The 15,331-nt window shown below is 41.1% G+C and overlaps 1 protein-coding gene across 16 annotated transcripts in view; it reads right to left on the bottom strand.

Annotated features, from left to right (window-relative positions):
* Nucleotides 1-8,594: 8,594 nt before the first annotated feature.
* Nucleotides 8,595-15,331, bottom strand: part of svila (supervillin a) — a 183,900-nt gene continuing 177,163 nt past the window's right edge. For all 16 annotated transcript variants that reach the window (XM_070881500.1, XM_070881502.1, XM_070881505.1 and 13 more), the window contains one exon: nt 8,595-9,559. In XM_070881500.1, coding sequence (XP_070737601.1) covers nt 9,501-9,559 — 59 coding nt within the window. In that variant the 3' untranslated portion in view covers nt 8,595-9,500. The remainder of the gene's footprint in view (nt 9,560-15,331) is intronic.

The raw sequence follows: 15,331 nt of genomic DNA, 5'->3' as shown, positions 1-15,331 counted from the left end.
TTTTGATCATACAAGGGAGCGATGGCTACCCGGTCACATTGGAAGGGGGATGGATAGCATGAAGTGCTATTTAGAGCTAGGAAAAGAAATATTCCCGAGTCCTCATTGAGAGCTGGGGTAACTGTGCTCAGACACATTAGGAGCTCCAGACATAAGCACAGAGGAGGTAAATAAAATAAACGGGGGAAGACATCAAACTCCACCTTTACAACCGACCAGTCATATACTTGCCAGAAACAAAACAAATTTAATAATAGAGACAGAAGCGATTGCAACATTTGGTGGAAGGTGGGGGTGCGGGGGGGAGCAGCAATGCTGGGGCGTGACAGTATTTGCAGAGGGGTGTATTAGGACCTGGAAGCATTTAATGCAGAAAATGGGGCAGAATAGTAATTGCAAAAGCCCGGCAGGAGAATCTGAAGCCTGGCAACATTGGTCAGGGGTTGCACTCAGGATGGGGGTTTGAGGGTTGGCAGCATTCTGTGGAAGTGAGGGAAAGTGCTGCGGTTTTGACTACTGCTGGTGAGGCAGCAGGGTTATGGTTTGGATTTAGGAATGGGGTCTGGAAGTGGTTGAGCTGAGGCTCAGGAGAGTCTGGGAAGGGAACTGGAGCCAGGTATTCAGACAACAACTTGCATTTGTATGCAACTCAGTAAAAGAAGATAACGCCAGGATGAAATAGCTCTACAATACGCTCAAGCCCTATATTCAAGTTAAAAAAAAAAATGAAAACAAAGGTCAGGGTTTTCCAGTTAAAAAAAAGAAACAAAATGTGTCAGTTATAGAAAAATGTCATTTTTATTCAACCGGAGATCAACAACCACATATTGGGCTCACAATTGGCCCACCCCTTTTTTTGGCGCACTCACTGAAGATGCACCAACTTTCTGCATGGAAAAGTGCTCCAAAAAAAATCAGGCCCCACTTTGGCCGCTGTCCAGCCTCTCCCGGGTCTTCGCGCAGCGTGGCCAGTCGGGTTGGGGGTGGAGCTAGCATCCCGCACTGATAACAGCGCTGGGACGTCTGCACATTCGCGTTGGAAGTGTGCGCATGCGCAGTAGCTCCTGCCCCCAGTGTGCGTGCTGTAGTGTGGGAATTCGGCCTAATTGATACTAATTAGAGGTATACCTGGCCTGAGAAAGAGAAGCAGGAGAAATGTTCTTGGTGCAGGAGAAAATGCCTCGTTCGGACCGGACATCGAGATCGTGCTGTTCGGGGAAAGAGCAAGCTCGATTCGGAAAAGATCGACTTTGCCGATTGTATTTTTTTTGGGAAAGACCATACGCACAATTATTTGGAATATATCCATTTGAGTCCGTCAAATCACTTTTAAAAGTGGGATGATGATCATACCGGCTGCTGGTGAGTCCCGCCCCTTTTCCAGGCCGAGTGGCCTACTGCACAGGCCGGCCCGCTACCTTCCCGGGCTGAAGATGAAGGTAAGAGTAGGACATACTTCTATTTTTTATTTGGCTATTTTGAAAAAATTATGTAAATATGTTTTGTCTCGTGAACAGTGCTGACCAGTTGTCAAGCCTATTCACCTGGTGCTATTGTGAAAGAAGAACATAAGTGATGGAGGAACACAGAGAATATCTTCTTTATTGAAGTAGACTTTATTTAGATAATATGGGCTCAATTTTGGCCCAGTATTATCATTGCAAACAAATAGTTGTTTGCATTAGTTGAGAGATTAGGGCAATTTAACTCGACGATCTTTTACTTGTTTTATTTTTATAGTTTAAGCTTCCATGAATGCTTCTGTTGTAAGTAAATTAACTTTGCGAAGTTTGTCATATGATGTCCTGTATAGCTGTTTGATCCTATTCACATTCTTTAGTCAAGTCATTAAGTTCTGCTGGCTTCTGATGTACCAACCTGCGCTAATTTCTTAACTCTCCGCAAGCGGCCACATACGCTGGCCTAAGTTAAGTTTGGAGTAACTATTAGCTGGTCAAAGTGGCCTAAATGGCCAAAACGGGCGTAGGTGGCTGGTAACGCCCCCTTTTGAAAAAAACCCCCAAAAATCCCAACCAACTCACTTACACTGGCGCAAATTGAATGTGCAAAATGGGGATTTTTAAGATACTCCAGAAAAATCAAGTTGCTCCAAAAAAAATGGAGCAACTCCTGGCCAATTTTGAGCCCAATGTAACTAAGTTGATTTTACTGGGGCCTATCAGTAATGGTGACCATTAAACTACCGGATTGTCATAAAAACCCATCTATTGTCCTTACCTAATCTGGTCTGTGAGACTCCATACCCACAGCAATTTGACTTTTAACTGCCCTCTGCGGTTCAAGGCAGCGGCTCACCACCATCTTCTCAAGGGAAATTAGGGTTGAGCAATAAATGCTGGTCTTGCCAGCGGCTTCCACTTCCCATGAACGAATAATTTTTAAAAGTTAAATTTTTCTAAACGTTCCTTGGCTAGATCTCTCAATCAGTCCAAGGAATGTCCCTATAATAGACGGCAAGATTACTGGTTTATAGATTCCAGAAATGGCTTTCAAAATAAATATGTTGGCCACTGTCCCCAGGAATCACTAATTTACAGAATTAAAAATATTAAAGCTTCACTAATTTCATTCGCCATCTCCTTCAATCCTCAGGGGTGCAAACTGTCTGCACCAAGAACCACCATTTCTTACTCCCTATCCCTTGTGAATGGATAAATTCTTACTTTTATTCAGCTTTGCAGAAGTGAAATCCTTTTGAAAGGAATAATGGCACATCAGCTCTGTCTTACTTCTTCAGCTTCTGCTGCAGTGTTTAGAAGCTATTTCAATTTTTGTTTACAGAAATTGCTAAGATTTGTTGTTAAGACAGAACAGCAGGGTGCTGATTAATGAAGATCCGAATGTCTGTATGTCACATTGGTGTTGATTTTGGTAACGTTGCAACTGCAAATGTTTTTCTACAACCAATCTGCTCCTACAAACACCCACGACTGTTTGTTTGGCACTTAGTACATATTGGAGAAAACTCGAGAGGGCTCAGATGGCGATGATTTTTCTTAATTCAAGATTGCCCATTTGATTTAAAGCTTTTCCGTTCTCGTCAACCAGCAAGCCAAATGATTGTATAATATGTAATGAGATAAATGCAAAAAAATAAGCTTTGCACACTCCAGGATCAGAGAGGATAAGAGGTCATGAGCAATGGACGATGAACCATATTCAAGGATCCAAAGGTAAATGATCTTACATTCCTTCTACAGATGAGACTTACCCATCAGATTAATCTGCTAATGAGCATTTCTGCATAAATACTCAACAATTTGCATTTATATAGCGCCTTTAATGTGGTAAAATGTCCCAAGGTGCTTCACAGGAGTATTATAAGACACAAAAAAAATTGCTACTGAGCCACAAAGGGAGAAATTAGGGCAGATAACCAAAAGCTTGGTCAAAGAGGTGGGTTTTAAGGAGCATCTTAAAAGGAGGAAAGAGAGTTAGAGAGGGAGGGAATTCCAGAGCCTAGGGCCTAGGCAGCTGAAGGCACGGCCACCACTGGTTGAGCGATTAAAATCATAGATACTCAAGAAGACAGAATTAGAGGATCACAGATATCTTGGGGGTTGTGGGGCTGGAGGAGATTACAGGGATCCATTAGCTATAAAGCGCTTTCATATCCGATAGCCGTGAAAGTCGTTAAATAAATGCAAGTCTTTTTCTCCTACCAAAATGAATCATCTATGTCCCTCAACACTTTAAAATGGTGGATCACCACCTTCTTTCAATATTCTTTCCAATTAAAACAAGTTAGAAAAAATTAAATAGTTGTGAACCCTTCCTCGTAACAGTGAGTCTCAAGTTTCAGAGTTCATATTGCTTTCATTCAATCCTCTCTAGCCTATTAATATTGTCTTGAAGGTAGAGTTCCCAAAGTGGTACATAATATTCTAAATAAGGTCTCACCAGTGATCTATACAAAATAAAAATAACCTTAAAATATATTAAGATTAAGGATATCCAATAGAATTTGGGGCTGGATCTTGCTGGAGCGGGGCATCTCATGGCATGTGCAGTTAGTTAGACTTTTTCCTACACCTTTCAGCTCTACATATCTTTGTACCGTAACTTACTGGATGTGCGAGCTGATAATGATGTGGCGAGAGCAACAGGGTATCTGGGACCTCAGTGAGCGGTGGGACCAATAGTGTATCTCTCCCTAACCAATTAGATTTAAGAATCAAGGAACAGAGGGACGATAGAGAAGGAGGGTGAATTATAGTGAGCAAATTGGAGTCAAATCAGATAGCGAAAGATAAATAGAGGGAAAGAAAGACTGGATTGAGAGAGAGAGAAAATGAAATAGAAAGCAGAAGTAACTCTTAATCCCCTGAACTTGCTGGACGATTTGCGCATTAACAGCGAGCATCGTTCCCATGCCTTTAGTGTTGGAAATGTTCAGTGAATGATCAATAATCATACCTTCTGGACCTTTGTTAATGGGCAACATGTCAGTGTCTACGTTTCCTGTTTCAATATATATCCTTAAATTTATCTAGATTAGAATCTATCTGCCATTCCTTAGATCACCTGCCTAATTGGTCCAGATATTTTAAATGTTTATTTCCTTTACACAAATCACTACTAAAACCAACCCACTGTCAGTAAAAACCCATTACCGCACCGATATGCTCTTACGTATCAAAACTATTTTTATATAACATAAAATTCTTACACATCAATTATGATAGTTGGATACCAGAAAATATTATGTAATCAGTATTCTCCTCAAAATCATTTATTAATTAAAAAAAAGGAGCATTTATTCTTAGTGGGCAGCTGTGACCAATGGAGAATCCAAGGTTCAGTCTGGGAACTGCTGCTGTTACTATATTTATAAATGACCTGGAAGATGATATTGGTGTGAAAAAGCAGGATACTTGAAATAACGGGATAAAATTCAGAGATGTGAATACTTGACTGGGTATTTGAATCACAAATACCATTTAATTGAGAAATATAAATATAATATTTTTGATGGAAAAAATGACAGGATAACAAAATGAAGGATACATTATTAAATGTTAAAGTATCAAGGTGAATAGTTATTCAAACACTGAAAGCATCATTACAGCATATGCCAACAGTTCTGAAGGTAAATAAAGGGTGGTGTACATTAATATATCCACAGGACATAAGTTTAAGGAAGTGCTGCTGACACATTACAAAGCAGCTCCTGGTTCACAAATGGAGTATTGTACAGGTATCAGAGATGTCAGCCGTGGCTCAGTAGGTAGCACTCTCACCTCAATCAGAAGGCTGAGGAATCAAGTCCTATTCCAGAGACTTGAGCACAGAAATCTAGGCTGACACTCCAGTGCTGTACTGAGGGACTGCTGCACTGTTGGACGTGCCATTCTTTCGGATGAGATGTTAAACCGAGGCCCTGCCTGCTCTCAGGTGGATGTAAAAGATCCCATTGCACTATTTCAAAGACGAGCAGGGGAGTTATCCCCAGTGTCCTGGCAAAATACTTATCCCTCAATCAATAACTAAAACCGATTATCTGGTCATTATCACATTGCTCTTTGTGGGAACTTTCTGTGTGCAAATTGGCTGCAGCGTTTGCTGCATGACAATAGTGACTACACTTCAAAAAAGTACTTAATTGGCTATAAAGCGCTTTGGGATGTCGTCAAAGGCACTATATAAATGCAAGTCTTTCTTTTTCTTTTTTGTATCTGGTGTGGTCACCATGAAGGCAGTGAAAAGAACTGAGTGAATCAGGGAAAGATAATGTAACAAGTTTCAATTATATTACTCCAATTCTGATTTGGACATGAGGATTAATCCTTCGAGTGGCACCAATGAGATAACTGATTCCAGTGTGCAGAATTCTTTGAGCTGCTGAGGTAACTCAAAGTGTTGAGACTGAACATTGTTGTGGAAAAATGTCAGAAAATTTGATTTTTCCAATGTTTTGCTCAAGTCGAATTTCAATATCCTGTCTGAAAAACTAGTTGTTGGAAGCATCTTTTGAAGATCTTGGCCTCGAAATCGGGTCGTGTATTGCCCTTTTTTTAAAAAAAAGGCACTACGTGGCTTCCTAAGTCCCCAAAATGGCAGGTCAGAAGAGCACAGAAGTGACCAGAAGTGCACCACCTGTTATATTGGGCGAGGACAAACCAGAGGAATCCTTTTATCAACACCTGAAGCAGACAGCAGGCCCTTTGCATATGTAAATAAGTGGCCTAACGCCTGCTTGAGGTCCACACTGCAACATTGGTTTGTCCTGAGGCGCTCAGGGAAAGCATCCCTGCAGAAAAAAATGTAACGTACCTGTAAATCCACCCTCCTATTTGCTGCTGCTGCAGACACCTTCGCCCCACCCCACCCCACCCCGAGGTTTTTAACCTCCAGGCTCCACAACACTCCGATCAATTTCTGCGTGGCCTCCGCCCGCAGTGCTGTTGATACGAGAATGAGGCCCGAGACCCAATATTCAGGGCTTCTCAGATCCTAACATTGCTGTGCAGAGTAAGTATGGGCCAAAGGTGGGCGCTCCCGAATTCCTAAGTGGTTTTGCTGCTAATGGGTGGTGGGGCACTGGAGGTATCGGAAAAAAGTCAAGTTCAATATTTAAATAGTAAAAGGGTACAAAACATAGCTCAGAAAAGGTAAGAACAAATTAAACGAGAGAGAATTAGGAAGAAGAGTAAATGGGAAGACGAGAGAAAATTCAGACTTTTTAATAATTTATTGAATTTTAATAGTTTTTTTAATAATATATTGCTATTATAGTACTCCTGGCATCTGGACAGAAGAACTGTAGCAAGGGACTCTTTTGGCACTGTAAGATGAATGTTAACATGACCAGCTCAGTAAAAGAGTGCTAATATAATGCAAGTTTGGGAAAATTATTATTAATAGCCCAGGTGGATATAGAAAGGCAATTTGTGGAGGGAAGTAGGGCAGAAGAGCTGGAGAGGACATGATTATAAACGGAGGAAACCGAGAACTAAACTTTAAACAATTAAGTTGTTGTCTGCTTAAGAGTCGTCGCCTGCCATCTCGTGCAGGGAAAACTGACTGAACCATTTTAAAGTGCAGCAGATCAAATTCTCATTCAGCAAATGTAGAGGATTATAGTTATGGGGCAGGAAAGATATTCAGAAATGGTCTTGGCAAGTCCTGATGATGGAGCAAGCAGGATGGACTGCATCGCATTTTTGTGTTCTTCCATCTAAGACCTTCTTGGCTACTAGAAAATATTTTGGAATAGAATCGGCTACTTTTCTACTCCACTTAATGGGGTCGAAATTCGGTCCCGCTGTTTTTGAGGCGGTGTCACCACCCGGGTGCTGATTTTACCGCCAGGCATTAGGTGCAGGCTCCAGCTGCCAAATGAGTTTTTATGCCCAAAGATGAGAGAGCAGCGCTAAAAAGTGGCTTTGCACACTCATCCTCGGGCGAGAGCTCAGGAGGCCGACCAAATTTCACATAGGGAGGCTGCTGCAATGCTAACTGGAAAACGGGAAGGAAAGGGGGAAAAAAAACTCAAACTTCTCCGACCCACACACAAACTTCCCCACTGTTACAACTAATTAAAAAAAGAAAAACAAATAAATTAATAAAACACTTACCTTGCTCTCTGGCCGATTCCGCCCAAGTTCCGCTGTTTAACCACCACTTTTTCCAGGCTGCAAGAATGCCTGCTGGGAAAGCTGACGTTCAAATGGCATCCACAACTGAAATTCGACCCCAATTAATTCAAGCACAATTTTGCCACAGAACTGGGAACATGCTCTAGTGCAGCCATATTCATTATAATAATTTTATTACATAAAATCACTGGTAAGGCCGCAGCTGGAGTACTGTGTCTCATTCTGGGCACCACACTTTAGGATGTCAAGGCTTTAGAGAGGATGCAGAAAAGATTTACTAGAATGATACCAGGGATATGGGAATTTCAGTTATGTGGAGAGACTAGATACAGAGCTGGGATACTTCTCCTTAAACAGAGAAGGTTAAGGGGAGATTTAATAGAGGTGTTCAAAATTATGAAAGCTTTTGGTAAGAGTAAATAAGGAGAATCTGTTTTCACTGGCAGTAGGGTCAGTAACCAGAGGACACAGATTTAAGCTAATTGGCAAAAGAACCAGAGGAGAGTTGAAGAGATTTTTTTTCTTTTACAGTGAGTTATGATGATCTGGAATGCACTGCCTGAAAGGATGGTGGAAGCAGATTCAATAGTAACTTTCAAAAGGGATTTGGATAAATACTTGAAGGGGAAACTTTTCCAGGGGAATGGGGAATGAGTAGGGGAGTGACACTAATTGGACAGCTCTTTTCAAAGGGCTGACACAGGCATGATAGGCCGAGTGGCATCCTTCTGTGCTGTATGATTCTTTGATTAATTTCCACAGGAGGTCACAGTGAATTTTTCACTCTACTTTTGGCAGCAGAACCTTCAGCCAACTTAGCCTCCTGATCTAGAACCTTCTCTCTCCAACTTTCTACTTTGCTCCTCTCATTCAAAAGCTTCATTAAACAGCACTGGATTCACCCAACCTTAGTTTCACCACTTTTAAACTGCCCAGAGAACAAGTTGTAAGAGAAACATACCCAGGAAATACAAATCCATTTGTCAACTTTTATTTTTCTAAATTGTATCACAAAAAAGAAGTTTGTTAGGCTGAGTATTAGAAATAGAGATGCTTAAGCCTCTACCGTAACAAGTCTAACTGAATGAGGCTTTTTCTTCTAAACACCTGCTTCCATCAAAATTCAGACATCTGCTCTGTAGTATAAACTGTACACAAAAGCAAGGCACTATACATTTTGTAGATTCACATAAAAAGTTTCTCGATTTGCGCAGTTTTTCCATTATTCTATGCCATAGATACATTTTGTTCATGACAGCATCGAACAGTGCTGACAACACATTTCAACGCTTGAAGTTGATAGCATGATTATCAGAATGCAAAGAAAGGTATTTGTGGCATGAACTCAGTACAAGCAGTTTTCGTTCAACTCAATTTTCTGGTTAACGCAAAAAAAGTCTAAAGTGAATATATGTCATTAACAATTAAATATTTAGTCATTAAACTGTAGTCACTTTTCATATTGTATTATATAAATATAAACTCTTCATGATTTGCTATTTGCTACACACAAAATAACACTTTACAAAATAAATCGCCTTCAAGATACATAGGCAGGATATGGCCGAGTAGCATCTGTTGCCATAAGTGCATTCGGAGGTCAAATGCATACAACGGCACTGTCTCATTATGTCAACACTGTTAGAATCCATATAGTTCCCCTCAACATGCACAAATTGACAAGATTCCCCCAAAAAGGCATTGCTGCCCTGAATGTGCAATTTATTTCTATACTGTGTTCCATTGACCAGACCGCAATCCATGATTGATCCACGGATGTCAAAATGATCTTCGGTGAAAGCTCTGTTACTAAGCATGTGTTAAAAATATCTATGTACTGTACTATAAACCACTCAGAAAAGTCCTTTTGCTTTCTTCAGTTTAACTTGTTTCCAGGAGGGCAGGATACCAAACTCTTCTCGTGTCATTTCTAGTGCTTTCTGCAAAAGAAAGCATAATTTCATTAAACTTGATACACTTGTTAATGCAGTTGTACATGGGACAGAAAATACTTTAGTACTGCACAGGTAAGGAACTAGAAACGCATTAAAAAAAAATAGTGGATAGAAATTGTACAGTTCAGGACAATTAAAGTATTAAAAAATATTAATCTTAAGGTAGCAAAACAGAACAAATGATGAATCAAACCCAAGCGCATCATTCTCCAGATGATGAATTTCTGATATTCGAACAGGTACCCAAGCAATCCACCACAGGGATGGAGGAAAAACAAAAGGCAAGTCGGCCTCATGCCCTCTCAGCAGATGGCTCGAGAATAGCTTTGGATAGAAGGTTGGTAAACAAGCTACGCACTAACATTCACTGATCCTTAATCGCCTTTGGTGGGATTGCAACATAAGAACATAAAAAATAGGAGTAGGAGGCGGCCATTCGGCCCCTCAAGTCTGCTCCGCCATTCAATAAGATCATGGCTGATCATGGACTTAGCTCCACTTCCCCGCCCACTCCCCATAACCGTGGACTCAGTTATTGTTCAAAAATCTGTCCATCTCCGCCTGGAATATATTCAATGACCCAGCCTCCACAGCTCTCTGGGGCAGAGAATTCTAAAGATTCACAACCCTCTCCGAGAAGAAATTCCTCCTCATCTCCGGCTTAAATGGGCGGCCCCTTATTCTGAGACTATGCCCTTTAGTTGTAGATTCCCCCACGAGGGGAAACATCCCATCAGCATCTACCATGTCCAGTCCCCTCAGAATCTTCTATGTTTCAAGATCTCCTCTTATTCTTCTAAACTCCAATGAGTATAGACCCAACCTGCTCAACCTTTCCTCATAAGACAACCCCTTCATCCTCAGCAACATTAGTGATTCGACCTCCAACAATTAAAAAAAAACTATTTACGAAAAGGTTTTGCAAATATTTCCAGCGTAGAAATGCAACTGTTACACAACCAGGGCTACCAAGTTTCCAATAAGACTAGACTCAGCAGATTGCAACTTCACATTCCAACTTACTTATAGCCTAATGCCAACAGCAGAGACAGTGGACTCACCATCACATTAGTCACACCAACTGGGAACAATGTGTGCTGGAGATTTTTCCATTAAAAAAAAATAATTTATACAAAAGTAAATATTGTTCTGGTTAAAAGTCAGAAGAACATTAAAATTGAACAATTAATGTCTCCCCCCACCCCCAAAAAGCAGCTTCCTCTAATCAGGATTTAAAGCTGGAATACTGTAGTGTGGAAGTTAACAAAATTGGTTTTGACTATTGCAGTGTTGATACAATTTCTTACAGGTAGTGTCCACAGACTCACAAAAAAGTGAGTTAAAATTGTTATCTGCTTAATTGGGGTGGAAGGTCCATTTTTTTTCGCCAGGCAGAATTTTTTCCTTTCTTTGTGGAATTTTTCGCCCGCGGTAATTTAAAAATCTTAGCAGTATTTTGGGCGGCAATCCGATTTCTGCAGAAATTGATTTTTCTTTAATTAATTCATGGGATGTGGGCGTCGCTGGCAAGGTCAGCTTTTATTACCCATCCCTAATTGCCCTCGAGAAGGTGTTGGTGAGCCGCCTTCTTGAACTGCTATAGTCTATAAGGTGAAGGTACTCCCTCAGTGCTATTAGGGATTATCAAACGCAGATTAAACCTGTAATTTGGATAATCTACCTAGGATCTGTTTGTCTAGGAAGCAGTTTGGCGTTTAAAGAGCTTGAAAAGATTATGGACTAGAATTTGCACTGCATCTCCGCCCGGTTTCTCGGTGGTATTGGTCAGTTTGGGTGAAAATTTCCATAAAGAGCTCTGCTGGCAGTTTCGAAATACTGTTGGGGTGCGGACCGCCGGCGTGCATTGTGCAAAGATCGCTATCGCCCGATTTCTGACTCAACGGTGGCCGGTAGGCAAATAGAAAAAAAAATGCTCACGAGAAGCAGAGGGAACTGGGCGGTAGGTAAGTAGCCCTGCAAAAAAAGACAAGTTAATGGATTTTTAATAATGATCTTAAAATTATTTTACAGTGATTAAGGTGAAAAGGGTCCAGAGAATGTTTTCTGATTTTTTTTATTTTACATTTTTTGGAAAAAATATTTTGTGTGTTTTCCCCTTCTTAGGCCCAACCCGCAGCCTCGGTCTAAATTTTAGTAATTACCGCCCAATTTGTTTAAGATTCCGTTTTCCGCCGAGAATTGGGGTGGAAGGTCCATTTTTTTTCGCCAGGCAGAATTTTTTCCTTTCTTTGTGGAATTTTTCGCCCGTGGTAATTTAAAAATCTTAGCAGTATTTTGGGCGGCAATCCGATGCTGCGGATTTTTTTTGGAAATTCTAGTCCTTATAAACTAATCAGCAGTTGTGATCCCAATAAGAAAAAGGGCAAAATTATGTAATACAAAATTAGAATTCACAGGAACCAACGGCCATGCTGAGGAAATAATACAATGAACACATCAACTCAGGTTATCACATGTTCCTAAAATGTACCACTCTTTAAGTTGCACATTAGAGTAAGATATTATTTTTCATCAGGCGTGGGTTGACATTGCCATGGAACAGAATACATTAGCACTTTATTTCTCAGTATCGGCAGCAAGGATTTCCATCTGAGACAGAACACAGCCAGATGTACAATAACATTTTTGTCGATTCTTCCTCTTCCTCATTCGTAGTTGGTGGAAGACTGCTATTTTAGTCCAAATCGTGGAAAATCTTGTATTGTGGAACTGCAACCAGCATGGGCTGGATTGAGATTTCCCAAGCTCCTTTTAGTAGGTCCCCAATAGGTAGCAGAGTGAAGGGATTGTTATCCCATCTGTGAGTTAAATTGAGTTCTGGAGGTCAAAGAAATCCTCCAGCCCACTGTGCCACCAAATCTCCCAACTAGTATTTCAACTCTACAAATATCAGAGACATTGTCACTTGGAGATTGTTGAAGCACAGACACAATCTATTTTCAACCAGCACCAGTCCCAGGTCTGGGATTTCTCTACTCATCATCTAATTTCATACTCAACAGCGTTTCCACTCTTTGTATTAACTATTGCTCTACAGCAGATAGGAGAACCCATGTAATAGATCAATGGACAAACGAGGAGTGCTGGAATCCAATATGCTGAAGGTGCTGCATTTAAAGAATGAGGAAGACCAAACTAGACGTATGTAATGAGATGTACATAAGTATCATTATTAACCCTCCACATACAGCAGGTTGATGCAAATATAGTATAAAAGTGGATGTGAAGTTCTGCAAGGTAGAGCAACATTATGATACTCAACAGTACATCTTCCTCAAAAATGCAGGCAGCTCAATTTAGTCTCAGATATTCTTCACGTTACAAACAAGCTCATTTCAATTCCAAAGGAGAATGAAGCTGACCTGATTAACAGGAGATACTGTGATTTATCCAAATTGAGTTCAGAGAATTTACATGCTGCCTCATAAGGGTGCAAGGTTGAATGAACAAGATTGCACTACCCTACATCAAAGAAACAAAATCAGCTCTAAGACCACTTTGGCATATATAGCTATTAGGATTGATCCCATTACATAACAGGGCACATCTCATCAATGGACGTCACCAACTTCATAGGCCTCCTCCTCCTTTTCTTGCCCTCTCCATCCATCAATCTCTAATTCAATCTAGTGACCAAGGCATCCTGCTCTAATTGTCACCCTATTTGATTTAATAATTAGATGCAGAGTTGATTGATGCCTCAGATAAATGGCAAGCAATGGTCCACTTCAAATTCATCTTATAACGTTATCATACATTATAAGATGGGGACATGGTGAAAGTTGTGCTGTATGGACTGTCAATTGCGCATTAGCCAATAATCCGTGCCACAAACATTTGCTTTTAGTTGAAGCTTATGTTCAAAGCCTTGAAAAGAATTCACCTACCATTTATTTAGACAACTTATGCAATGTTGATTAAACATTCTAGCCTAAATATGTTGGTAAAGTGCACCAGTAGCGATTATGTCCCCATGAACTCAGTGCACCAGCATCAAGCATTTTGGTTTGCTTAGACACTGCCTTGCTGATCCACTAATATAAAGAAAAAGACTTGGAATTATATATTGCCTTTCACGACCACTGGATGTCTCAAAGTGCTTTACAGCCAATGAATATAGAAACATAGAAAATAGGTGCAGGAGTAGGCCATTCAGCCCTTCGAGCCTGCACCACCATTCAATAAGATCATGGCTGATCATTCCCTCAGTACCCCTTACCTGCTTTCTCTCCATACCTCTTGATCCCTTTAGCCACAAGGGCAATATCTAACTCCCATTTGAATATATCCAATGAACTGGCATCAACAACTCTCTGCGGTAGGGAATGCCACAGGTTAACAACTCTGAGTGAAGAAGTTTCTCCTCATCTCAGTCCTAAATGGCCTACTCCTTATCCTAAGACTGTGACCCCTGGTTCTGGTCTTCCTCATCATCGGGAACATTCTTCCCGCATCTAACCTGTCCAGTCCCATCAGAATCTTGTAAGTTTCGATGAGATCTCCTCTCATCCTTCTAAACTCCAGTGAATACAGGCCCAGTTGATCCAATCTCTCCTCATATGTCAGTCCCGCCATCCCACGAATCAGTCTGGTGAACATTCGCTGCACTCCCTCAATAGCAAGAACGTCCTTCCTCAGATTAGGAGACCAAAACTGAACACAATATTCCAGGTGAGGCCTCACCAAGGCCCTGTACAACTGCAGCAAGACCTCCCTGCTCCTATACTCAAATCTCCTAGCTATGAAGGCCAACATACCATTTGCCTTCTTTACCGCCTGCTGTACCTGCATGCCAACTTTCAATGACTGATGAACCATAACACCTAGGTCTCGTTGCACCTCCCCTTTTCCTAATCTGCCGCATTCAGATAATATTCTGCCTTCGTGTTTTTGCTCCCAAAGTGGATAACCTTACATTTATCCACATTTTACTGCATCTGCCATGCATTTGCCCACTTACCTAACCTGTCCAAGTCACCCTGCAGCCTTTTAGCGTCCTCCTCACAGCTCGCACCGCCACCCAGCTTAGTGTCGTCTGCAAACTTGGAGATATTACATTCAATTCCTTCATCTAAATCATTAATGTCTATTGTAAAGAGCTGGGGTCCCAGCACTGAGCCCTGCGGTACTCCACTAGTCACTGCCTGCCATGCTGAAAAGGACCCGTTTATCCTGACTCTCTGCTTCCCGTCTGCCAACCAGTTCTCTAACCACGTCAGTACATTACCTCCAATACCATGTGCTTTGATTTTGCACACCAATCTCTTGTGTCGGACCTTGTCAAAAGCCTTTTGAAAGTCCAAATACACCACATCCACTGGTTCTCCCTTGTCCACTCTACTAGTTACATCCTCAAAAAATTCCATTAGATTTGTCAAGCATAATTTCCCTTTCATAAATCCATGCTGACTTGGACCGATCCTGTCACTGATTTCCAAATGTGCTGCTATTTCATCTTTAATAATTGATTCCAACATTTTCCCCACTACTGATGTCAGGCTAACCGGTCTATAATTACCAGTTTTCTCTCTCCCTCGTTTTTTAAACAGTGGTGTGACATTAGCTACCTTCCAGTCCATAGGAACTGATCCACAGTCGACAGACTGTTGGAAAATGATCACCAATGCATCCACTATTTCTATGGCCATTTCCTTAAGTACTCTGGGATGCAGACTGTCAGGCCCCGGGGATATATCAGCCTTCAATCTCATCAATTTCCCGAACACAATTTCCCGC

Source organism: Pristiophorus japonicus, chromosome 5 (assembly GCF_044704955.1).
Source record: "Pristiophorus japonicus isolate sPriJap1 chromosome 5, sPriJap1.hap1, whole genome shotgun sequence".
NCBI classification, from domain to species: Eukaryota; Metazoa; Chordata; class Chondrichthyes; family Pristiophoridae; genus Pristiophorus; species Pristiophorus japonicus.
This window is presented reverse-complemented; position numbering and strand designations above follow the sequence as displayed.